Raw genomic sequence first — 27,227 nt, 5'->3', positions numbered from 1 at the left:
CAGTTACTGAACCCAGCTACTTTAAGGTGCACATGCATTCAATTGCACACACACAGGTTCTCTATAGAAAAGCACTGTCAATAGAATGGGAGCCTCTGGAGCAGCCATAAATGAGGCTAAGGTAATGATGCCCAGTGACAAGTTTTGGCTAGAGGGGCATAAAACTCCCTCAGCATTGGGCTGTGGAACTGTTTTCTCAGGAGTGGAGCTCCATCCAATATGTTTGGGATACACAGGAGTTGCATTTGTTAACAGAACAGTTCATTCATCAGTACCTGACCTCACTAATGCTCTTGTGGTTGCAATCAGCTGTTCCAGCATATTCCAACATCGAGTATAAAGATCTCCCAGAAGTGCACAAGCTGTTTCTGCGGCAAAGAGTGAAAAACTCCCTATAGTTCCCTTAATTTTAGCAAAAATATAGTTTGAGCAGATGTCTGACACATTGATAGGGCTGAAAAACACAGGGAATCTGGCAATATGATATTATCATGATTTTGCTCATGATAGTGTTGCTGATTCTTTGATATTTATATACAATATACAGTATGTATTGCCATATTTTTATACCTCACCTCTAATTTAGTGTGGTCTGTGGTATTACCTGTTTTCTCCTTAAGATTAAATTTATGTCAAAGTAAGCATATTCACTGTGTTGCCCTTCATTTTCATGAGACACTTTGGTGTTTGTTGAGTTTGTTTGTCTCATTAGCAAACCTAAAGTAAGTCTAGATTTGAAGCCTGGTGGTTAATTAAACAGTTCAGTAACATGATTGGGTATAAAAAAGCAGTTTTTCAGAATATGAGGAGGGTTTCACAACTCTGTGAAAAACTGCACAATCAAATAATGCAACAACTCAAGAACAGCGTTTCTCAGCATAAAATAGCAAATAACATTTGGATTTCATCATCTACAGTAAATAATAACATTAAAAGATTCAGAGAATCTGGAGAAATTTCTGCATGTAAGGGACAAGGCCACAAAGCACTATTTGATAGGTGTGATCTTTGGACCCTTAGAAGGCACTGCATTAAAAACAGACATGATTCTGTAGTGGAAATTGCTGCATGGGCTCAGAAACACTCCTGAAAGCCACTGTTTATGAAAACCGTGTGTCACTGCATGCACAAATGCAAGTTAAAACTCTTAAAAGCAAAGTAGAAACTGTACATTTACAGCATTTAGCAGACGCTCTTATCCAGAGCAACTTATAAGAAGTGCTTTGTCTGTCTAGAGAAAGTATCTTTGCTAGTTACCAATAGGTTAGAGACAAAAGCTGGTCCTGAACTCAGATACTACTAGAAACAAAAGTCACTGTTGATACCCAGAGAAAAAGGGACAATACATTTCAATAAGTGCAGTACAGGCGGCACAGTGGCGTGGTGGGTAGTGCTGTCACCTCACAGCAAGGAGGGCCTAGGTTCGATTCCCCGGTCAGGTGATCAGGGTCCTCTCTGTGTGGAGTTTGCATGTTCTCCCCGTGTCCATGTGTGTTTCCTCCGGGTTCTCTGGTTTCCTCCCACAGTCCAAAGACATGCAGTCAGGCCAATTGGACGTGCTAAATTGCCCCTTGGTGTGAGTGTGTGAGTGACTGTCTGTGTCTGTCTGTCTGCCCTGCGATGGACTGGTGACCTGTCCAGGGTGTATCCTGCCCTCCGCCCGAAGACTGCTGGGATATGCTCCAGCACCCCCCCGTGACCCTGACGGAGAAGCGGCTTAGAAAATGGATGGATGGATGGATAAGTGCAGTACAACACATTACAATCAATACTTAATTCAGTGCTCATTTACATAATGTACATAAACAGGATCCAGAAATGCTGCCACTTTCTCTGGGTCCAAGCTAATTTAAAATGGACTGAGGGGAAGTAGAAAAGTGTCCTGTGGTCCGACAAATCAACATTTGAAATTCTTTTTGAAAATCATGGACACTGTGTCCTCCCAGCTGAAGACCACTCAGCTTGTTATCAGTACACAGTTCAAAAGTTCACCATTAATGATGGTATAGGGGTGCATTAGTGCACATGGCATGGGTGATGTGCACATCTGTGATGGCAACATATGCCACCATCCTGATGACGTCTTCTTCAGAGAAGGTCTTGTTTATTTCAGCAAGACGATGCCAAACCACATTCTGCATGTATTACAACAGCATTGCTCTGTATTAAAAGAGTCGGCCTGCAGTCCAGACCTGTCACTACTGATAGCATTTGGCATATTATGAAAGTAAAAATACGACAAAGGACACCCTGAACTGTTGAGAAACTGAAATCCTATATAAAGCAAGATTGAGAAAATATTTCACTTTCAAAACTACGGCAATTGGTCTCCTCAGTTCCCAAATGCTTACAGAGTGTTGTTAAAAGAAGAGGTGATGAAACAGAGTGGTTAACATGCCCCCATCCCAACTTTTTTGGAACGTATTGTAGGCATCAAATTCAAAATGGTCATATATTTTTCAACAACAAAATTTCTCAACTTCATCATTTGATATGTTGTCTATGTAGTATTTTCCTTTACAAAATGTGGTTTACATGATCTTCATGTCATTGCATTCTCTTTTTATTTACATTCTGCACAGCATCCCGTCCTATTTGGAAATGGGGTTATATGTGGAAAATCACAATGCTAGACTAGATTGCATGTAATTTTCTGATGCGTAATGTTAGCATGGTGGAAAATTCTAAATACTCTTAATTCTTTGTAAGTTTTGGTTGGATACAAAAAGTTACGATTTTAACATACAACATTAGACACTGTCTAATCAAGCTTTTTTCTGTGATATCTAAGTAAATATAGCTAAAGAAGCTCTCCCATTGGTTGGGACTTCAGGAGCTGAACTGACAGATTGTTGTTCTAATATCAATCAGTATGTACATTTATGTTTATTATTATTATGTTATTTATGTTACAAAACGTGTGAAATAGCAGAAGCCAAACTGATGTAAAGTGCCCAGAGACTCTACTATGATCTGTATCCTAAAAGACAAGAAAACTATCATGGCTTGGCGTGAAGAAAAAAATCATCTGTAGACCCTAAAGTCAAATACAAAATGTATTTTTGAATAAGTAAACAATAAGCTCAGTTATGAGCTGCAAGATAAAAAAGTATTGTTGGGGTGCTTTTAATTTTTAATACACAAACTGTTGTTGGTAACCAAGCTAATGATAATGTAGTTTCTATATACTCACTGTTGTTTGGGTTGTCTCCTATAATGTGGTGTCGTCCACTCCAGTACCACAGCAGTAATGTAGCATCTCTAGATCCAGACACAATGTAGCAGTCGCCCCCGATGTATGACTCAGAACGCGCCAAACATGTGACCACATCCCAGTGGCCAAACACAATTTGGGTCAACTTGCCTACACACATACAGAGACACAGTCACAGACAGACACAATGGAAGATGGATACTAGTGGACATATTGATACCACTGTGCTTGTTATCAACAAGTTTGTTATCAACAAGCATAAACACAATAAAAGTAAAGAATCTGAAGTGGATAGGTGCATCACACATACCTCTTGTTGTTAGCAACTTTGTCCTAATAGCTAAGATACATTTATTTACAAACTACTAGGACACTAAAAAGATATGCAAATATTTTTTGACAATGACAAAATAATAAAATAAATAATATTTTGATATTTTGTGTCACTGAAAAAATGGAGATAGAAGAAAAGATGTCACACTCAAAAGAAATGAACCAATGAGGTTATTTGACGTAAAACTGAAAATGAAAATGTTTTCATAAAAAATAAATATAATAATAAACAGCATTTTATGTTGAAGTACAAGGCTTCATGAGTTCTCATGGTGCTAGAGCATCATGGTACTGCTTCAATACCAAATATCTAATCTATAAAGTAAGTATAACCAGATATGCAACAGATCTTGCATATGATGTAAATATGGCCTTAAATATCTCCCTCCTGCACATCCCATACCAGTTTCTGAGGAGTAGACGCGAAAACTCTTGTCCCAGAAGCCACAGACCAGAATGTAACGGTTGTCTGCTGTTACCACAAAACATTGTGAGTTAATCTGGATGCTCTGATCCACCAGGTCTGTGATCTGCCTCTTGTTTGTCCCTGCATTGTTGGCTAGAACAATGAAAGAGCAAAGAATTTAGCATGCAGTTCTGATTAATTACCTTTTTCATTATGAATCCTCCAGTGGATTAAGTATTGGACAGTTCATGCTTACCAATCAGAGAGTCCATTTCAATAGGCAGATGATGGGCTTGTTCTAATGAGTATCCTGGAGCTCCTCTTAGACCTGTGAGACACACACATACAACACTGTTCAAATGTTTGGAAATATCAGTAGCTTCTTTCTGCAGACTCCTCACTGTCCATTCCAGCAGCTAAATGGAAACTGACTCAGATATGTTTAATTAATATAACACTGTTCACTCTCTGAGAGTGAAATGTTATGGCTGTGTTGAGCTGCCTGTGAGCAATGAGGAGTGAAAGGGGAGGGTGTGAGAACCCACCATTCACAGCTCCATATGGCCTTCCTGAGATTAAAACGTAGATCACAACTGCAGCTTTCTTAATCTAATAAATCATACACAGCTGACAATAATAAAATGCTATTTAAACATGCTGAAAACACTCATCTTTGCTCCCATGAAGATGAAGATCTAATTCACTTATAGGTTTGTAAATCATGCACACTTCCTTCAAAACCTAATCCATCCAAAGTTACTGCAGAAAAAACAGAGGGACCTCCAAAACAGATGGAGATCACATTTTATTAGATAAAATTTCAACACCATAAACCAATTCTGTTTATAGACTATAATGTTATTAGCAGTGTAGTGCTGGTACTCTGGTGGAAGCTATAAAAATGAGTACATTTAAAATGTGACCAATATTATGAATAGAGCCGTAGATTATTCAAAAATGACTGAGAAAGCTCTAAAACTCTGAGAACATCCAGATATTTCATATGGGAAAAGTAGTCTTTAAATCACAAGGCAGATAATTAGTCAAGTACTTACTATATAAAGATAATTACAATACACTATCTACCTTTTAATAGCTACCATTATCAAAAAAACATATTTAAACAAAACATCAAAAGCTACTCCAAGTTTTATGGCTCAATTCTGATTGTTTTCCTCAGATCTCATCTTTCTTCTTTTTATACGTGAACCATATCTGGTATTATTATGAACACTCATCTACCCTGAAAGGACCCATACATGCACATGCAAGCCAATAACATCACTTGCATCATGAACAACAACACAAACTAATTAACAAACTAGCAGCACAAGCCTATAACACAAAGATTTACTCCGAACCACTTTTAGCTGTTCATGATCAGGGAAAAAAGGGAAGGTACATTAACTCTAGCTATTTTAACTAGCATTAACTAGCTATTCAAAATAAATGCTACTGCCACACTGCTAACACTGAATAATGATGGTAGTATGTGCATTCACAGTGTAGTCACATGACCATGAATGGGTTATGTATTCAATCTAAGACCGATCTGCTCTGTCAGAAAAAAAAAGTTTGAAATTGGGGCAGTACCCCTCTTAACCCTGGTGTGGTACCATCAAGGGTACATCTCAGTATCTTCAATCATTATAATAACTCATAATTGTACTATAAACAATTGAAATGATATTTTCTGAGTTGTATTTACTCCACTTATCCTGCCTCGTTTCCAAGCTTTTTATGTTACTCCTCTGTTTTAAAACATTAGGTTAGGAAAAGGTACAAATATGTATTTTTCACCTGGGAAAAACTTAATTAAGGTACACAATTGGACATTAAAACTGCTATTGTATCTTTGGGGGTAGATTTATATGGGTTGGTACCAAACAGTACCTTTATTTCTAACAGTGTATGAATGGGATTAAAATCTGATTTGAAAAGTGTTCACACTTCTGTAAAAATATGTGTGTCACATTAAGGCAAACATAACCTGTATTTGTGTCCCATCCACCTGTTAACGTAATTATAACCTATGAATACTTTCTGGTGTCTAGGTATTTCAGTCTATACTGTATAATCTTGAGACAAAAAAACATCAATTATTAATGATGATTCCAAACCTTTCAACAATAGAGTATACAGGCTGCCCACTACATATTTTTTTCCACACTCACACCAGGCAATCAAGCCCCATGCACATTCTAAGTCAAGACCATTCTCTGACCCCATCTGTGCTCAATGGGGAGCTTTAACAAACCCACCGTTACGATTTCTACGACACCTATTGATTTTTTTCTGTTAAGTGTCAGGCCAGCCAGAGCTGTGACACCCTTGAGGCTTGCCTGCAGGCCAGAGGGGGCCATTTCTGGCCCATTTTGGGACTGGTGGCCTTATTCTGGTGCTCATGCAGTGCAGCTGAAATAGGCCTTTTTTGCAGCTGTGGCCATTAGCAGAGCGAGAGAGCCAGGCCGTTACTGCTGGTGCTGACATCACAGCACGTTGCAGTGACAGCTGGGGAGGTGTGGGGAGAAAGGCTTGGCCCTCATTGGCTAATTTGGCCTGTAACCAAGGCGCTCGACCTTTGACATGCAGGTGAGGCCACTTCCTGGGGAGGAGCTAGGGTGGGTAACACTTTGCCAAGTGGGAACATGTGGAGTGGAGGTGTCAAGGTGTGTGTGTGTGTGTGTGTGTGTGTGTGTGTGTGTGTGTGTGTGTGTGTGTGTGTGTGTGTGCAGTTTTTTCCAATATTAAGTAGGAAACAGCAGTGGGTGGCCTTTGTGTGTGAACACTTTATGACCACATATTTTTGCTTCCTTTCATGCATAAAGGTACATGCCTATGTAAGTGTTGTACTAACTAAGAGTGACACAGTCCAGCCACTGCAAAACTGGAACACTCAAACGTTTAAAAACCTTCTAATCTGCAACTATATGTTAGTGAGGAAGTGGAAAAAAACTGCTTGCAAACAATGGTGACCAAAGCCCTTATAGTAGTGTCCACTATTAGATGATATATAGATGTTGACTTTGTTTTTAACTCACCTTCAAATACAAAGTTAGGACAGTAGATAAATTGCTAAGAATTCAAGTGAAAATATCACATTTGATCTTCTACCTTGCGCTCATTCCAAATTTGATGCCTGCAACACATTCCCAAAAAGTTGGGCCTGCTGCATGTTTACCCCTGAGTGACATCACTTTTGCTTTTAAAAACCCTTACTAATCATTCAAGAACTGAAAATACCAATCCAGTTTGAAAGCCAAAAGTTTCTTCCATTCATCAGTTGTACAAGTCATAAGCTGCACAAATGCACAAGGCCTTCATTGCTGTATTTTGTGCTTTGTGATGTGCCACATTTCAACTGGACACAGGTCTGTCTGCAGAAGGCCAGTCTAGCACCAACACTGTCAGCTCACAGAACCATGTTTTTGTACATACATATGCAGACTGTTTGCACTGAAATATATATATATATTATAATATATATCCATGAAATATATATAGTCTAGAAAGCAGCAAATGATCCAAAATGCGTATAAATCTCAGGTTTTTGTGCCTTCACAGATGTGCACATTATTAGTGCTATAGACTCTAATATGCCTCCAACAGATGCTGGCTTTTCAACTTTGCGCTGATAACAATCTGGAGGGTTGAGCTTTCATACGACAATACATGTTTTTGCTGTGCATCAGTCCATTTCAAATGAGCTTCAGTCCAGAGAAGTCATTGGCAGATGTTGTTGATATTTGGCTTCTGCTGTGCTTAGTGTAGTGCAGTCTTGCATTTTTGGATGCAGTGATAAACAGTATAAACTCCCTCTTGTGGTGAATCTTCAGCCTGCTAAACATGTGTGAATGAGTTATGAGTTAGCCCCTTCATTCAGGTCCTCCTCCTATGATTACATTTCTTTATCATGTTGATTCCTTTTATTTCAATGATGCACACAAAAGCCACCCTCAGCATCAGTCTTGCCACACTCACCCACTGTGTTGTGCCAGCGGTTGACGGCAAAGAGCCGGCTGCAAGTAACTGTGACGACGGCTGGAAGGGCTAGGTGGGGCAGCGTGTTGGCGGCCACATGAGTAACCGGGGAGTTGGAGGGAAACTTCAGGACCATGATCACGTCCTGCTGCATCTGCTCCTTAAACATGAGGGGACTCTGTGGAAGGAAACACTAATGAAGAGACAGAGCAAAGGGAGGAGAAAAGGAGAGAAGATGGAGGAGGGAGAGAGGGGCAGAGAGGGGATGGAGAGAGAGGTAATTAGTCTTGAGGGAAGTCTAAAGAAAAAGGAGGGGACCAATGAAGCAAGGGAGGATGAGCCAAAGAGGGCATTGTCCTATGGCTCAGTTACACTCTGCTCATGTGCAAAAAGCGTACGTGAAAAGCCTAGGAGTACTAAAGCATAATGTATAGGCTTAAAATAACAACAAAATCTCTAATTTGATCCTTACCCCAAATGTATTTGACCAGCCAGAAGTTTGCTTGTTATTTGTGTAATGGAGCTATGAGGCTAATGTAGCTAACAAGTGATAGAAGCGAATATTTATGAAATTACCATTGTACAAACTGCATGTGTAAATTATTACACTTGGCTCAAGTTGTGTTGATTGTTAATCTCAAATAGACTTGCTTATGTGGTTTCTAATGCTGTATGACATGCTAAATGGATGTAATGGAAGTAAGGCTTCAAGATGCCTGCTACTACTGGCATCGAAAGTACTTTTATCCATTGCTATAAATATTAGTAGTGATGCACTGGAATTAAAATCTTTGGCCAAAAAAGAAAAAAAAACAATTCCTCAACAACAGGGTATGGTTGGTCTTTCAAACCTAAGAACTCCATTATTTTTAGTTATACTTTGGTACAGATGGCATCAGCGGGCTAACAAGAACTTTCTTTTTAGCTTCTACTGTTTTGCTGTGTTCTGCATATCGAGCAGGATATATACGTGGTGTTGAACCTGTAGTGGAGAAGTTCTCAGCTGTTGTATCCCCTCTTGATTCTCAACATGGACAGTAGTTGCAAATAGAATGTTTAATGTCCCTTGCTAAAAAAACACAAAACAGCTCCATATAGCTGACACATTCACTGTTGCTCTTCTGTTGCTCAAACTGTTGGACAGAATTGAACTATTTCTCATTTTCATTACCCTTATTTAGTTTCCAAATGTCTTAAAATTTGACACTTTGTTGTAGCTTTGTTTGTTGTAATTTTCAGTTTGAAAACTAAAAATTGTTGGTGGCCAAAATTTCAGTGTATCTCTAAATAACTTGGTAGTAATTTGGTGCTAGACCCAAATAAGGACACCTTTTTGAGATTATAAATGTAGTTTGTGAAGTTTGCACAGACCTAATTTGTGGAATCTAAGCTATTGGCTACATTAGCCTTGTAATTCCATTGCAAAACTAAAGAAACAGTGCTTGGACACCAATCATCTACATAAATGTCTAACGGAGCTCCTTTATAGCCACTACCTAACTGAGGTGAAGTTTAACGTAGCATCCACTCTAATTACTGTACATTTTGGTAGCTGTTTTTAAAGCTGACTATAATAAGTACAACAGCCAACAGATTTGCAAGCACACCAACCTAAATTTTCCCATGATACACAGTGACTGTGAAGGCTTCCATCTGTTAGAAGTGAGCACAAGTCTACTTAAGCAGTTTTACTGGGATTTGGGGAAAGTGATATATATGCGTGTGTGAGGTGGGGGTGCAGTAATATGCTCAAGGTGCAGGGCAAAGTTCAAAAGACAAATGATTTTCAATACTACTTCAAGATGTTAAAGCAAGGTGCTAAATAACAGCTGTGTTCATGCATGTGAGCATCACTCACCTGCAAAACTCATGGCTGTAACATTAGGACCAGATTGTTTCTTTGTGAGAAGTTAAGAGTGGCTCAAAATTGACTTGGCACTGGCTATAATCTATATTTCAGCACTTTCTGCACCCTTTGCCATGTTTTTTCACGTTGCAGCTGCTTTTAACTTTTCAAACTCAAACACAATTACACGACAGTTAGTTCTGGTCACGCAAGCTGATTGGTTGAGAAGCATTCTCACCGTGCTGTTATTTGGCCATAACATCATGGGTTTTTGACAAACACTGTATCACTCCACTAAGCCGCCGTTGCTAAGCAATGGGTTTAAAAGCTGTAGGAGATGCTCAAGCCATTTGAATGTTTTTACCTCTTTGCACACAAACAGAAAATGGATACTTTTAAGACTACATCTGACTGACAGCCGATCTGGTCAGACTCTGAAAATCAGGCTACACTAAATTCCCAAACTGTCATCACCACTGAGCAGCTTTTCAGTCAGCAGCTGTGACAGAAGAACAGCTAAACAACCTGGAATCAGCCAGAAATTAACCGAATACCATTCAACAAAGGTGTAGTCTCATCTTCAGAGTCTGACCACATTGGACTGAGCCATAAAACTGCAATGAAAAACAAAAAAGCTGCTCAGTGATAATGACAGTTTCAGAGTTTAGTGTAAGGAGCTGGAGAACAAACTGCCGGCTGTGCAGCAAGTGAGTGGCAATTAATTGATACATTCGTTGTTGCTTTTAATGGATCCTGGCGATGAAACCAAAACTGAACTGCAGTAAATAATTTGATTAATTGCGATTAATTATTTTAAAGGGCCAATACCTGGATTTGTCCTTTTTTCCCCAGAGGTCTACTTATAACATGTACGTCAGTCATCATTTATTTTTATATGATCATTTTCAAGCAAAAGTTCGGAACATCATAATGTCTAACTTGCATCATAATTCAGTGCCATATACTGTAAACTGAAGTAGCCTAGTAGTTATATCAACATCTTAGACAGAAACTGTCATCTGTAGACGACAACTGAATATCAAATAAAATACAATTCAGTCATATTTCAGTAACATTTATAGTCAGTTTCTCTTAGTTATTTCCCTCGGACTCATTTTCTTCTGTTTTTCACCTCGCCCCTACCCTGTGTGTGCGTCACTTGCTGGAATGTCAGTGCTCATCGTAATGCACAGATCTGACTGGCTCAGTAGCATCATGTGTGATTTTGACAGCAAATGCGATTGGTCTGTGAGTCTCGCAGGCCACTAAAGTGGTACCATAAAGGCTAGAAATGTTATGCCGATTAAAATAGGACCACCCCGTTGAAATTAAATAATTCTCCATAGTTTATCAGTTGTAGGTCCAGGTCCACTTAGGACAACATCTGGGTCCAAACTCAGACCACGGTCTGCTTATTAGTGACCTCTGTATCTTTAAAGACTGAAAGGTGTAAACTACCTCTGTTCTGATTGGCTGCACTGTTCTGTGCCTCATTCTCAGAACAGTGCAGGCAGAAACATTCCTTATAACTTTAGTGTTAATGGGTTAAACTGCTGTAGGTTACAATATTTAAATGTGTTGTTTTTTGTGACATCACAAAAGCAGCTAATTCAAAACTATATAAACTATGTATGAAGCAAGGAAATGTATTTTTCTATGCTATTGGCCCTTTGACAGTTTAACATCCATAGTAATTATCTACTGAGAATATTTTTTGCCATTTCCACTTTTGAAATATTAGGAATTAGGAATTCTGGGATATTAATTCAGAGTAACTACATTCTCAATGCATTATCCATGCTTTCTCTGTAATTTTAGCAACTTTTTACTTTTGTTTCTAGCTTCCTACAAACCTGTAATTTTTCAGAACACATAATTTTATAAATTCATCTGCAACCACAGTACCAACTACAGGATAGTATCAAAAACATAGATTCCAAACTGTTAATTGGGGTATTTTGTATAAAGAGTACAAACGAAGACGTCAGTAATGCAGACTGAGGTGCCACATGACCAGTAGGGAGTGCTGTTCTCTCAGAAGAACCCTGCAGTAGAGAGCGGTCAGTCTGAGGATGCCGTGCACTTTTAAAAGTATGTCAAGATGGTAGCACCCTTAAACATATAGATATACACAGATATATAAATGTTTCTTCGCTTGGTTCTAGGAAATAATTCTTTATTTGATATAGAAGCATTACATTATATGGAGCTTCTTCAAAATATCGCTGTTGTTGGCACAAAACCTCATATCTCCAAAAAGGTAACTTTACAGGAGGAGGAAAAATTTACCATTTCTGTAAATTATATATTTCATAAATTCCACACACCCCGTCTCATCGCCAGGCTTTTTATTTTCTTGTTCTGTTTTAAAACATTAGATTATGAAAAGTTACAAATGCAGACTTTTCACCTGCAAAAACTTATTTAAGGTACACAGTTGGACCTTAAAACCACTGTTATACCTTTTGAGGTTTGTACCTTGATGAATGAAAAATGTACCTGCACAGAACCTTTACTTCTAACAGTTTACATAAGTGACTTGATGATTATAATTCATTTTTACATGACCATTTTCAAGCCTTTTTTAGAATGTGTAGTTTAAAAGGTTTTCATTATTGTGCCTTTAAGAATGATATATGTAAAAGGACTAGGGTCTGACTGGCTGCCCTGTATTCTGCCTCACTCAAAAAGGAGTCCAGGCTAAGAAACTCCCATTTCAACCTGAACAGGTGGGATAACCTGCTGAATTAGCTGGATATATGTAAGTGTGTTTTGTGACATCACAGCACAGTGAGTTCAAAACAGACCGAATTGCAGCTCATATACAGCTCATATACAGTCAGTGTGGACTAGGTAGTGAAACTTTAACACTTTACATACTACATTTGACTCTGTTTTTAAGGAGGGAGATGCAGTTTTCCATCATATGAGCCCTTTAAGAGTGCAGCCAGTGACTACCTGAGCTGAGTTTTTCTGATGTCACATCTGCTCCTGAACTCTCTGCAGCTTTCAGGGGTGTATATTAACATCATATCACCGTGTGTGAATGCAGTGCGCCATTACTCAGGATGAAGATACGGTCATTAAAGTGGAGGCATATGGACATGAAAAACAGCCATGCTGTTCGTTGGGGAAACGCGTGAAGGTCAGACATGACTGCCCTCGCTTGAAATAATAAGCTCTCATGGTGCAAGACGGAGCTGCACTGCAAACACACACACGCACATGCTCAGTCACTGTGAATGATCTGAGCATACACACACACGCACACACACGCACGCACACACACACACACACACACACGGTGCGCTCACCAGGTGCATGGCGGAGCTGCGAGGAGGATGGGGCTCGATGAGCAACTGAGATGGCGTCTGTCCAACAGTCTGGATCTGAGCCTCCATGGCCTGCAGTGAAAGAGAGACAGAGAGAGAGAGAGATAGAGACAGAGAGTGAGAGGAGAGAGAGGCAGAAAGAAAGAGAAGGAGGAGACAAGGCAGGAAGAAAAGGAACAGAGAAAGAGAGAGAGAAAGAGGAGAGATGGTGAGAGGCAGGAAGAAAAGAGAGAGAGAGAGACAAAGAGGAAAGACAGGCGCAAAGGAAAAGTGAAAGAGGAGACAGGCAGGAAGGAAAGAGAGAGAGAGAGAAATAGGAGAGACAGGTGGAAAGAAAGAAAGGAGAAAGAGTGAAAGAGGAGGCAGGCAGGAAGGAAAGAGAGAGAGAGAGAAATAGGAGAGACAGGTGGAAAGAAAGAGAGGAGAAAGAGTGAAAGAGGAGACAGGTAAGAAGGAAAGAGAGAGAGAGAGAGAAAGTGAAAGGGTTAAAGAGGAGAGTCAGGCAGAGTGTGTGTGTGTGTGTGTGTGTGTGTGTGTGTGTGTGAGAGAGAGAGAGAGAGAGAGAGAGAGAGAGAGAGAGAGAGAGAGAGAGAAACTTTATTATTAATAGACCATTCTCTCACTTCAGTGCTCATTAATGTAGAAGTGTAAACAGTAGCGTTAAATGACTTCCGGCCGTATTGTAAACAAAGGTTGAGACTGACTGGAATCACTGCTGATCCTAAACACACCAATAATTCAACTAAGCAGCCCTACAGGAGTGTGAATGTTCTGAACAGTGTGAGTGTGAATGTTCTGAACAGGAGTGTGAATGTTCTTATCTGAACAGCTCCAGTCATCATATGTCACTCTTGACAAGGTAACCCCTCAAAAAGAGGGTAAAACTAACCTGAACCAGAGTGTGAACACAGGGCTGTACAGTAGGGTAGATCTACTCACACCTGTGATTAAAATACTAAGCTCAATTAAATAATCATCACCAAGGTTCGCCTAAAAACTTTGACAAACAGACCCCTGACCACTGCAGCCTGGTGAGTAGCTCACTGTCATGTAGAAATAAGATGTGTCTCTTTGCTAGTTGTGTTCAGGCCACTCTTGTTGTTTCCATGGGTGGACCTTTTCTCCTCCAAAATGAAGTGCAATAGGTTTCTTTAGTTTATCCCTTTAGGGATGTGTGATGTGGTGTTGAACATAAAGATCTAATCTCCGCTTTGCAAAAATGATCTGAATGGATTTTTAGCAGGATATGCTCCATGGGCTGAACGCAGCTCTTTTCATGCTGAACACAAATTCAGATGCACTTTCCAACAGGATTTATGGCACAAACGTTGGCCGCAATGTGCTCTTTTTACTGCCGCGCTTGCCGCTGAGCTCCACATAGGCGGAAGTTTAATAACGCTCGACCTCGACACAGCCTCAGCTCAGCTTTGGCTCAGCCTCGTCTCAGCTTCGAATGAGCCTCGACTTAGCTTTGACTTAGCCTCGATTCTGCTTCAACTCAACCTTGACTCCACTCAGCACTGCTTCATCTTTGATTCAACCTTCACTCAGCCACAGATTTGTCTCAATTCAGCCTTGACTTAGTTTCTACTCAGCCTCGATTAAGCCTTGAATCAGCCTCATCTCATCCTCTTATAAAATTCTGCTCAGTTTCAAATAAGCTTCAGTTCAGCTCTTCCTCAACTTAACCACAATTCAGCCTCAACTCAGATTCAGTTCAGCTTCAGCTCAGAAGGAGAGCAGGAGAGCAAAAATTGTGTTTATGTGTATGGATGGTCTCTCTCTCTCAGCCTCTCTCTCTCTCTCTCTCTCACCCCTCCCTGTTTCTCTCTAACCCCCTTCAAAGTCTGCAGAGTCATCCAAGTGTTAGTATGGAAGAGACAAGCCTTTTCCTATTAACATGCTTGAGTTAACCGTGCCCATTTCCAGGAGCGCCCCCACCCAGCCAACAGACGCTAACCTGGCCTGACACGCAGCCAGCACTGCGGCAGCGCCTGCTCACTGATGTTATTGTACCAGAGACAAAGGAGGAAAAGAAGAAACACACACACATATATGTCATCATGGGGGGTAACACAGTAATAAGGGTCATAATAAAGTGAGAGAAAGTGTTCTAGTATGAGAAGAACTAAGTGTAAAAGTGCTGACAAAGCAGTTTACACACTGCACACTGCAGCACAGTTAACTCTTAAATGAATGGCAGCTAACCACGGACTTATCTATTAGATGGATGGAATGAAATATATTTTGTTTGTCACTGAGAAAAAAGGATAAGGAGGAATGAGGTCAACCAGAGCTATGTATTTAAATGTTCAAATATTGACATGAACTATTTTTGTCCTGTTCATCTTATTTCTTTTTTGGTTCTGACAGTGACAATATGTTGTTTTTAACACTATGCTTCATTATTGGCTTCAACTCAGCTTCGACTCAGCCTCGACTCAGCCTCAACTCAGTCTCCACTCAGCCTCCACTCAGCTTGAATTCGACTTCGACTCAGCCTCTACTCAACACTGCCTCAGTTTTGATTCAGCCTTGATTCAGCCTCAAATTATCCTCAATTCAGTTTTGACTCTACTTAGTCTCAGTTAAGCCTTAACTTTGCCTTGACTCTGCCTCACTTCACCCACTACTCAGATTCAGCTCAGTTTCAATAAAGCTTCAATTTCAGTTCAGATTCTACCACAATTCAGCCTCTGCTCTGATTCAGTTCAGCCAATATATAATACAACATGTAGTTTTAGTGTAGTGGGTAACACCCTTGCCTTCTATGCTGTAGACTGGGGTTCAATCCCCCGCCTGGGTAAGCACCCTACACTATACCAATAAGAGTCCTTGGGCAAGACTCCTAACACTACCTTCGCCCACCTGTGTAAAACAATCAAATTGTAAGTCGCTCTGGATAAGAGTGTCAGCCAAATGCCGTAAATATAAATGTAAATGTTTTTAACAATATGGTCAATTTTTGGCTTGTGTTTTTGTTGTTTTATTTGATGTTCTTGAGCTTTGTTGTTGCATTTTCATTTTGATGCTTTGAAAAGAGACTATAAGCTTAGAAAATTGCAAGTGCAAATTATTATTATTATTACTGTTATTATTATTATTATTATTATTATTAAACAGGCTTGTGTTTGCAGAGTCTTATTTGGCAGTAAAGCTGGGTAACTTTTTCCCAAAGTGAGGACTTTAGTGTTAAGTTAACTGGCTAAATGGGAAAACCTGCTTTGTGAAATTCCCCCAAGATCACACCAATCTTACAATGACTATTCTGGATTACTTCATGTCAAAAGAGGTCAGTGGATAAAGTAAAATATTGTTACTTTAGTGAAATAATGATTGAAAAAAAACAACTTGGATGTTTTTGTAGAAGTATAAAAGCAGATAAAATGCCTACATAAGTATTGAGTCACTCCAGCAACTATCTACATAGGAGCTGAAGTTTAAGACTCTCTGCTTCTCTTTTTAATGCATTATTAGTCTGAAATAAATGATAAGTCAGAGGTGTGGCCACTAATGGAAAACAAATTAAAATATGGCATTGTTCTGCACATTGTAGTGCAACATTTCTATTCATTTGCTTAGTTTAACATACTGAAAAAAATACAACAAAATGTGCCATAACCTTTGTACAGGCCACCTTTTATGTTTTTCTTCCAATATGTTAATTTCAGCAAATAAACAGTAATTGAGCATTAAAATGTGCAGAAGTGAAATTTGAAATTTGACCAAGGGTGCCCAAACTTATGCATATGACTGTAAATAGTAATGACTAACAGTTAACTGAATAAAAAAGTAGGTGCTAAAGCAATATAATGGAATAGTATATAATAATACTCTGAGAAGTCCATCAAAATTTTACTTGTACACATGTAACTGAGTAAATCTAACTAGTTGCTATCCAATTGTGCAAACTAGCATCCCACGCTAGCAGCAGAAATGTAGAGCTGCAGAAGTTGGAGCATCATGTGATGAGGTGAATGTCTGCAGATATGGAGAACGTGGGGACATGGCCAGAGGAGCTGTGTTTAGTTTGACATGGCACGCTGAGGGAGGCCTGTTCAGCTAGGCTGAGAGAAAGGCCTCACATGGTGAGAGCTGATGGATGGGACCTGAGCTTTTCCACCAGCCAAAGGGGGGCTTGTAGGTGTCTGTCAGCGTTACTCCAACACACACACATTTTCACATAACCTGGGCTGAGCACACACTATCAATAACCAGCGCATGGTGACATGCATCTGTCAGAATTACACATGGAAAAAAATATGTCAAAAACGTAGCAGGTGAACAGAAAACAATAGCCCTTTTTGGGCATCCTGTAATGTGTCCTTCATCTTGTACATGTGTTTTACCTGGTAAAAATCTCACATGCCAAAATACACAGCACTGTCTATTTCGAAATCGAGGCTGCAAGACAAGTGCATGCACAAGAATTTCTATCTCAGTTTCCAAAACAGTTCTTGGCGTAGCGTACTGTTCTAGAGAACTTTGCACTACGTAAAAGTTCTTAAACCTTAAAAACATTCAATATAGTTGCAAAATGTATTTACAAATAAACATTATTTGACAAAACATCCAATAAAAGGCTCTTTGGGGCAGAGATTCCCAACAACCGGGCCAATGACTGGTACAGGGCTATGGCAATCAGTACTAGGCTGTAACAATGTGGCAGTTGGGAGTGTGTGTGTTTGGGGGGTTATAAGTTTATAATGATTAATAATCTTAAAAATAAGATTATTATTAATTGTTATATTAACATAATTATTGACAATATTGTAGTATTTTTTATTAACACATAATACTTATATAATGTTCATACACTACATTTATACATTTTTAACATATTGGCCTAACCCAGGTGTCAGCAACATGCTCCAGAGCCATATGTGGCTCTTTTACTGTCCTGTTGTGGCCCCACAGCAGAATTAGATTTTTAGGTAAAAATAATATAATCCTCCTTTACAGTAAAATAAAGCTCTGCTTGTCATTCTGTGTTTTTATTAATATCATATTTTTAGCCTGAACTAGTACATTAGCACATACTGAGACATATTTACAGCCAAGAAGGTGAAATGGACATAAAATGTTCTGGCTCCCAAGGTGGTTTGATTTTTGTTGAAAGGACAAAATGGCTCTTCTTAACATTTGGGTTGCCGACCCCTGGCCTACACCATGTCTCTGTATGGCATGTGGTTTGCTTTTAGCTGCTTTTCGTTGATGGCTAAGCTAAAGCAATAAAGAAATGATTTGATGATACTTTTTGTTCAGACTCTACCCCACACCCCCCATAAAAAAACTCTGAATGAGTTGAGCTGGGGATGCTAATTTGCCAAAACCATTGCATGTACTAGGGATAGGCTAGCAAATGGGGCTATAAAGTTTAATTACTTTACCCATTAGAGAAAAACTCCAGAGCTCCCCTACTGTTCCATCATAGTCTCTATGGATTATAGTTTAGTCTGCTCTGTTACTAAAGTTCAGAATCCCTGCTTTGGTGAACCTGCTTTCAATAATAATTTTTGTAGCTTTATTTTTAAGCTAGATAACACAGTATAACTGATATATGCATATGTATAATTAGTATGGTTATTTAGTATGCCTACTACATATGCAATACAACAATGTGGTAATTCTCACTAAATAGGATTTGTGAACTTTGAGCTTGTTCCAGCTACAATTTTATTATTTATCATTATTTTACATCACTTTTATTTGAGTATGGGTATAGACTACTCTGCCCACCTTAGAAGATTAGGATCTTGGAAAGATGGGGAAGTAACCCCTAAAATCCAAAAATCTCAGGCTTATAACAAACTAAGCCTTATTATTTAGCAATTACAAGAACTTCAAGGCACTCTGGTTGAGCTATTCTTGGGTTATAGAAGTGTACAATAAAACTAATCTACATTAATGTAACAGCATTTAATTACTTTTGGTCGATGCATTCCTGGTACAAAACAACAAATGGATTGGGATTTTATTATGGCAGTGGCTCTAACCAGAGAGCTTCTATAAAGCAAGGTGAACCGATACAACTACAACAAAATACTCATTCTATGCTGTGTGATTCAAAAAGTCTTTAGGATTCTACCTACAATTGAGGCTTGGTCTGAGCTCTGCATCTTAGACACATTTGGCAACCATTAAGTGTCCGTCACTGCAGCTTTACAGCATAGTCCATCAAGTAACAACCGACTCACATTATAGCTATTTTGGGTTAAGCTAAGGAACAGGGGTCATGATGTCTGCTCAAATAAAGTAATCTGATCCAAAGATCTGAGAGAAACAGGCAGCCATGTGGAACGCATCACTGTATTCCTGCCAGCCAGCACAGTCATGAGGATGGAGAAAAACACAGCGAGAGGAATTCCTGCAAGGAATCACATTTAAATATCTAGCAAAAGACCAGAAACTGAAAACCGATGAGAAACAGCTATTTTTTTTCTTTTTTTGCTGGAAAGCAAGAGTAGGCCTGGGCTATGATGAAATGTCCATGCGTGAATAACTGTAGCAACACTGAGATCAATGTAAGGGGAAATTGTGCCAAATCTGCCAATTATCCTGAGAAGAAGCAGGAGCTCTCTGGTTTCAACATAACTGGGAAACTTCCACTCCAGCCCGTCTGTGTCCACAGCGTCGCCTCTGCAAACCCAAAGCTAAAGCAGCATTGGAGGTTATCTGGGGGACACATCCTTTAGACCATCACATCTTGTCATCTAACATGCCAATACTCTAATCATCGCACCTCTGGAGGAATAAAAACAGGAAATATCAAGGGCAGAAACCTGGAACTCTTCACTGGCAGTTAATTACTTTAATCCATGCTGAGCTGCTGCTTGTTTGGATGATAAGAGGCACCTCTTGTCACGTACAGAAGCCTGTGTGCCCCCAAAGCTATGAATCAGCACGCCCGAATGGGTGCAAAACATCCATGTCAATCATTCTCTCTAATCCTGCTTGGAATGGCAGGATTTCAAGTGTCAAAAGTATAATTCTTAACATAGACAGTGGCAGAGTCCACACTGTATGACAGTAGACACTTTTTACCAATGGTGAATCGTGACTATTAGAGTTAGGCGTTCAATTTGGGCCATAAATGTCAAAGCTCACTCAAAACATGAGGAAAATACCTGCCTTTATGACAATGCTAACTTCTGCTGGCATCCCTATTGAATTAGTTAGTGTTAAGCTAACAGCGACTGGCATGTACGTTTTTTGTCAGTTCTAGACTAAATTCAGACATCTGAAGCTTCTAAAAGACTTTCTATTTCACTTAAAACTTGACAGACGTATTAGCATGTTTACCTTGTAGCAGTTTCACAGTGACTCTTTCAGTATAGAGGTCTAGTGTAGAGCTGCTGCCACTGCTTTATTTCTAACAGCCCACCGAATAGATTGCTGCTCATGTTCACAATCAGCGTTGTATCTAGGACTTTCAGAAGACAGAGTCACATTTTTTCTAAATAAATTGATCCAGTCTATTGGAAATCATACCATGATTGGTTGAATCCTCTGCCAGTTCATAATTATGCTGACAGTTAATCTAATGCATTATGACTTCTTTTCAGCTCTTGAAAGCCTAACCAATAAGAGAGCTCATTTAGCTACATCTACCTAGATACTGCAGAGAAAAACAACTCCTAACTGGCCAATTTCCACTGGGTGTTTTAAGAATTTAACCCCTTTGTTTCAGTCCAAAACTTAAGAATAGCTGTGTTTTCATGCAGCCTGATAATCCTAATAACTAATGTTTCTAATCTGACTGAAGTAATAGTTCAATCGCAATAGAATACATACATATATACATCTCAATCCGAATGGCTTAATCTGAATGAGGCCATTCAGAACACAATTTCGATCTGATTGAACGAGGTGGATAATCCTGTAAATAATCTGTTAAATAGAAGAATAATAACCCTCTAAATGCCTGTATCTGATTACATTCCCAATCGGAAAGTTTAAGTACATTCTGTGCATGTGTGTCACGTCATAATGAAAGTTTATAATGTTTAACACAGCAGGAGCAGAAACTGGACTGCAGAAGAGACGAAATTTATACTTTGAGCTTTAAAAGATGGCAGTGGGATGGGCATCCAGCTTATGTGGCTCAGAACACGACGTCTTCCTCTTGGCCTTCTTTAATAAGAACATGTGAAGTATGTTTTCCTGAGTTTAACACACCAACTGAAAATTCAGGTAACACACTTCTGCTCATCTCACTCTGAGTGGACTCCTGTGATGCTTGTTGTCATGGCAACATCTACAGTAAGTGGTAGTCTATGGGGATCTATGGGGATCTGATTATTTTTAGTGAGCATGTAAACTGAAAATCTCAGTTTGTCATCAGATTGTTGAGCATTTAAACACCTCAGTCTTAATCTATAACTGGAATGTATTCAATTGGTTTGGCAAAAATCTCTGCATGTAAACACAACCACTGAAGTAAGAGTAGTGCTGTAATGCTTGAGCCTGAAGCCCCTGATGGTTCCCCTCTACCTTCTATTACGCTGTGACATTTGCAGACATGGACAAATCCAAACCTAACTCAGTCATGGATAGATAATTGATCATTTGCTAAATTCTTACAAGCACTTTCAGGCCAGGCCCCTTTAGATGAGCTAATGCTAAACCTAACACTTATCCTCAGCCTTTTTACCCAAATGCTGTCAGCAAACTTTAATGAAACAATACAAAGTGTGGCACGTCTATGAGTACATCAATATTCATCTTGATGTTTTTAATCACAAAATGTGAAAAATGATTAATCTGACTGATTTATCAAGACAACTGTCAGCAAGTTAACTAATTATCCAACTGACCCAAGTGATTTATCAGTAGGCATCATATTAAAATGATATTTTTGCAAATACAGTAGCAAGGACAAGTTAAGTCCACCTTCAACCTGATTTGTTTTGCCACTGAGCAGTGAGTATGGTCTGCATATAAATTAATACAAATCTTTTTCATCTTTAGGAATGAAACAAAAACAGCGTGACCCTCAAGATGATCAGGACAGCAGACGAATTTACTGTCACTGCTGTTTTCACTGCAGTTTTGTCACAGTTTTCGCTTTGCGAAATGATAATGGAAGTAGAATTTAGATATGATTGTTATTGGCTGAGATGTCTCAGTCATCATTCAAATGGTCAGTTATGTAGGGATGCACAGTGTATCGTGACATATTATTCGCCAAAAAAAGGGAAAATGCAATTATTATTTTTCCAATATTGGAATTTAAACTGTTAATTTAACAACCTAATGATGGCAGATAATAGAGGAAAAGGGTTTGACTCCTCATTTGATCAACTCTACTATACTAATAAGAGTCAGAGTCTTTGCTTTCACATTCACCTACTATAGATAAAAACTCCTGATTAGCACATCTACTAATTAATGTAAAATATTCACATAAAATAATGTGAACAAGAGTTTTGATATCTGTATCATTCACAACAGGGTATTAATTATTGGAAAAGACCTATACATTCTATATTGGTGCGTCCCTATGACATATGATTATATGACTTTTATACAATGATTATGCTCCTTTTGCTCTTCTGTGTGATCTTTGTACAGCGCTCTCCTGTAGGGAGTCTAAAGTTGGTACTCCAGGGAAGCACAGGCTGAGAAATGTTTGAGAGAATACTGAGTGGCAGGGTAAAATGCTGAGTAAGTAGTCAGGCATTCCTCTACCGTAGGAAAAGAACAGGTCATGTCAATCTAAAATCCTTTGAAGTGCAAGCCAAGAGAGGTGTGGAGAGCTGAATATGGAAGGGAAAAAAATAAAGCAGGACAGACCTGTCACTCTGCATGCGTAATTTCATTTTACAGAAAGCTAATGTGTGCAATGGCTCAAGGTGGATCTATCCCATATGCTGCAACTGCTTATAGAGCATCAATATAGCTTGGGCTCCATCTACCAAGGATGCATAATCCATTACACATGTTCTTAGCACACAATGACAAGCACACATTATCTTTCATCTTGTGCAGGACCCGTTTTAGGCCTCACACTACTGTTCACTGGCTAATATCATCTCCTGATGAACTTGCTGCTGCACAGACTCAAACCATTTAATCTTAGCTATTGCTTCACTTGCATTTCCCATTTTCTGTATTTTCAATATTTTATACTAATGGTAAAACCTTATTCTTGTTCATTTGGCCATTGTGTTAGTGTTTGCTATCTGGTGTCAACCACAGGAGGATGCGTTTCCCTTTTAAGTCTTGGTTCCTCTCAAGGTTTCTTCCTCTTGCTCTTCACCGTAAAATGTAAAAATTGCACTAACTTAATTTTTTGGGGTTTACTTTACTAATCTGTTACACTTACTAATACAAGTCTAATAACACATACTATTTCATGTATAATCCTTAGTTACTTAGGTACAGTTAGCAGAGATCAATTAATTTGCATAAGTCCTACAGACTACAGTATTTTGTTAACACAACTTAAATACTACAGAAAGTTGGAGTAACTTAACACGACAAATTCAAACCAACCCAAAAATGAAATGTTGAGACAGTAACTCAGTCAATTTGAGTAAAATCATTTGTTACCATATTTTGAGTTAAGGTAACTTTATTCAAGTGTTTTATGTTAAATATTTTTATTTAAGTTGACTATACAGGTGGGTTCATACAGTGTTGGGTTTACTTTCAAATGATTTGAACTTCTCATACTTTTCATGTAACTTTCAGCAACTTTGGATATTCGATTGGGATCTTTGAGTTGAATCAACCTCTTGCAGTTTAGTTTAGTTTGTTGAGACTTTTCAGCTTTACTTCAAGAAAGCTTGGTCGATGCAACCTTGAGTAAAGCTTGCATCATTCCATTTGGCTCTTGGTGGCATATTGGGCGTGTGCTTCCACCTTGTTTAACCTACCATCTCTATGTAGTCATTCTCAGCAGCCTACCTTCCCTTGGGCACTAACACACACACACACACACACACACACACACACACACCCACACACACACACACACACACACACACACACACACATTTGTCAAAAATGTTCTGTCATTCAGTATAAATTTGTTCAAATTAGAGCCTACTTTAGCTTTTAATGGAAGAAACCGAGTTAGCTGAACTTGAGTGGCAAAATTTGTGTAAAGGCAGTAAATATAAGTTAGAATTACTTAACTGTATTGAGTCAGTACCATTATTATATAAGTTTAATGGTTTAAGGCAAGCTGCCTAACTCATCAGATTTGAGTTACTTAAATTTAATGGTTTAAGGCAATCAGTTGCCTAAGTTCACTGAGATCATTAGGTTTTACAGTGTTGGGGAGTTTTTCCTTCCCACACTGTTGCCATTGCTTTGCTCATGGGGGCTTGGATCCGGATTTTTTTTTGTAAAGCTGCTTTGTGACAATAACTGTTGTAAAAAGTGCTATATAAATAAACTTTGACTTGACTGACTTACTATTTCTTTTGTGTCACGTCTTAAAAATAAGCGTTCCTAAATAGTCCTTTGCTTGGATATGGGAACCTAGGAACAATCTTTAAATAGTATAGAAGTTTACCATTATGTGGAAGTTCTTTAGACTTTTAAAAGTTTCTTCACACTTGCTCATTTCATTTACAAAATGATTCTTTAATGATCCACTGAAAGGCTCCTTAAGGACCCAAAAGTGGATCTTTCTCTAAAGAACCCTTAAAAATATACAATTTATTCATATTCAAAAGTTGCATTATTTCCACTTGAATAAAATCCATTTCATTAAAATTTGGTCTTTTACTTACTTTTGGCAATAACTGTGTTGATGGAATCAAATAAATTAACAGCATTACTTTTCAGAGTATGATTTACCTTTCTAGTGCACGTTTGGTGAATAATGTTTTGACATTCCACCAACAGCACAGTATTAACTGGATTCCATCACTGGCTGGAGGAATTGGCACCCATTCAATATCCTGACATTTTAATGCCATTACTGCAGTGCTTAATGTTGATGCTGTGGCTGCACCTATCAGAAGGGAAATAATCAATAACCTGGCAGTGATGGGCTGGGTGGGTGACCGACATCCAGCTTCAGAGGGTAAAACAGAGAGTAGAACAGGTTCAACATTGGCCATATTTGATGTGAATGTGGCTCAACACATGGCAAATTCTCATACTAGAAAGTCTTAAATGCCGCATCAAGAATGTTCTTGAATGTGTTAACTCAAGAATATGAGTTATTATTTGTCTGAAAAACAGTTTCTACATTAAAGAAACTATCCAGCTGCCATTAGACCTTGGAGGATGTGTTGTGTACAGGAAAAATGGGAAAAAATTACCCCTACTGCCCTCTGTCTTAATCGAGAACTTCCAAAGCCTATATGCTTTGAACATACTTTGTTCTCATGAAATAGCACTGTGTAATGTGAATTAGGTTGTTTTTTAGATTAAACAAAAACATCATAAAACAAGAGAGCTCATTAAAATATTCCATTTAAATCAGTAAGCTTTGCCAAGTGTGGCTTTGGCAGTAGTAGATTATTAGTAGTAATGACAGTAGTACTAGTAGTAGATTATTTGAGTGATTTTATACACTAGCACTGAAGTAGTATATACTGTAGTAGTAGTTTTACTTCTACACAGAGTAATGATGTCAACTCAATGTGCAGCAATGTTAACGATGTTCATATTTTGACTATTTAACAACCTCATAATTTAGAAGGCCCAGTGACAAAGAACAGTGGGCTGACCACACCAGAGCATTTAAATGTAAATGTGAAAATCAACATAATTGAATGTGTTTAGGATAACATGGATTAAGAGAAACAGAAAATGCAACCAAGACTAAGTTCTAGGACTGAAACTTTGAAGTGTGGAAAAATATCACAGCAGATTTCTTTGAAAAAAACTGAAAGCTAGTCAAAGAGTGGACACACTCAATCTTGAAAAATTTATATTATATCTAGTCATTGAGGCTTCTGTGACATTTTCTGTTAAATACATTTGTTCTGCTTCTTTTCCTGAAATGGAAAATTGTTGTTGATGGCCGTTTTAACTGGAAATGAAATAAATGCTTTTGTATAGTACTGTACACTTATAAAAAAGGGAATGGTTCAGGGCCCTGAGTGGTGCAACCTTTCAACCGTTCAAGTGTTGGTCCTATCATTAGAAAATCACAAGTTCAACCCCTGATGATGGTACAGCTGTCTGTGGCTGGGAGGCCCACAGAAAACAACAGGCCTCGCTCTCTCTGGGTGGCCCTACCTCTCTTCCCATCTCTCAACATGCTGCCAGCCAGTGCAGGTTAGCTATTTGCTGATGTAACAGAACCTGTGGTTAGCATTCTCCTCCAAGCGTGTTCAGCCAACCAAAGTAATGTTACCAGGAGTTTCAAAAACAGGTGACTAGCTTCACACGACTCACAGGAAGCATCTGTTTGCCTTTATGTTCCTAGTGCTGGTGGTATCATGTCCTAACTAGTGGGTCAAATTGGTCAAATTGGATAAAGAAAAGGACAAAAAAGATGTATGTATATTTAGAACCCCTAGTTCTACTTAGAATCATTTCATGAACAATGGTTCTTAGCATGGTGAAACTTCTTCAAACTGATGGCAAATGTTTTCTCGGCTGTATGGTTCAATATTTTGAAAATGGTTCTATATGGCACCAAAAAAGCATTCTTCTATTATTACAGTGGCAAGCTTGTAACAACAGAAGAACAATTTTTGGTGCTATATGGATTTTCAAAAAGGTTATACAGAACCATACGCATTCTCCATCAAACTAAAGAGCCAGTTCACCATGCAAAGAACCATTTAAGCATGAAATGGTTCTTATAGAACTCATGGTTCTAAATAGAACTATTCTCTTTACTAAAGGACCATTGAAGATCCATCCTTTCTTAAGAGTGTACAAAGGACAAAATGTACTGGCTTACTATGCACTGGAGCTTTTTTCTTAACTACAGGGTGCAACCTTGGGCGTATTTTTTATCATTTTTTTAAATAAAAAAACACTGTACAATCATGGCTTATAGCCGCAGTGCTTGTTTGGATGCGTCAGCAACAGCAGAGTAATGCACAGCCTCAGAGTCTATTACATGTATTCCCAATTAACATCTTTAGAATGTGGCACACAACAGTACAGTTTTACAGCACTGCAAGTCAGTTGGCT

The 27,227-nt window shown here is 38.7% G+C and overlaps 1 protein-coding gene across 5 annotated transcripts in view; it reads right to left on the bottom strand.

The window, feature by feature from the left end:
* The window catches only part of nbeab (neurobeachin b), a 481,645-nt gene that overhangs the window by 12,227 nt on the left and 442,191 nt on the right, over positions 1–27,227 (bottom strand). For 3 of the 5 annotated variants that reach the window (XM_037546398.1, XM_037546401.1, XM_037546399.1), the window contains 5 exons: positions 13,095–13,184; positions 7,935–8,127; positions 4,210–4,281; positions 3,951–4,106; positions 3,194–3,364 (listed from right to left, as the gene is read on the bottom strand). In XM_037546398.1, coding sequence (XP_037402295.1) covers positions 3,194–3,364; positions 3,951–4,106; positions 4,210–4,281; positions 7,935–8,127; positions 13,095–13,184 — 682 coding nt within the window. The remainder of the gene's footprint in view (positions 1–3,193; positions 3,365–3,950; positions 4,107–4,209; positions 4,282–7,934; positions 8,128–13,094; positions 13,185–27,227) is intronic. The other 2 variants (XM_037546400.1, XM_037546402.1) reach the window with 1 other exon arrangement.

This window comes from Pygocentrus nattereri, chromosome 17, assembly GCF_015220715.1.
Source record: "Pygocentrus nattereri isolate fPygNat1 chromosome 17, fPygNat1.pri, whole genome shotgun sequence".
In the NCBI taxonomy this organism is placed as follows: Eukaryota; Metazoa; Chordata; class Actinopteri; order Characiformes; family Serrasalmidae; genus Pygocentrus; species Pygocentrus nattereri.
Note: the sequence above shows the minus strand (reverse complement) of the source record. Positions and strands in the feature narration are given on the sequence as shown.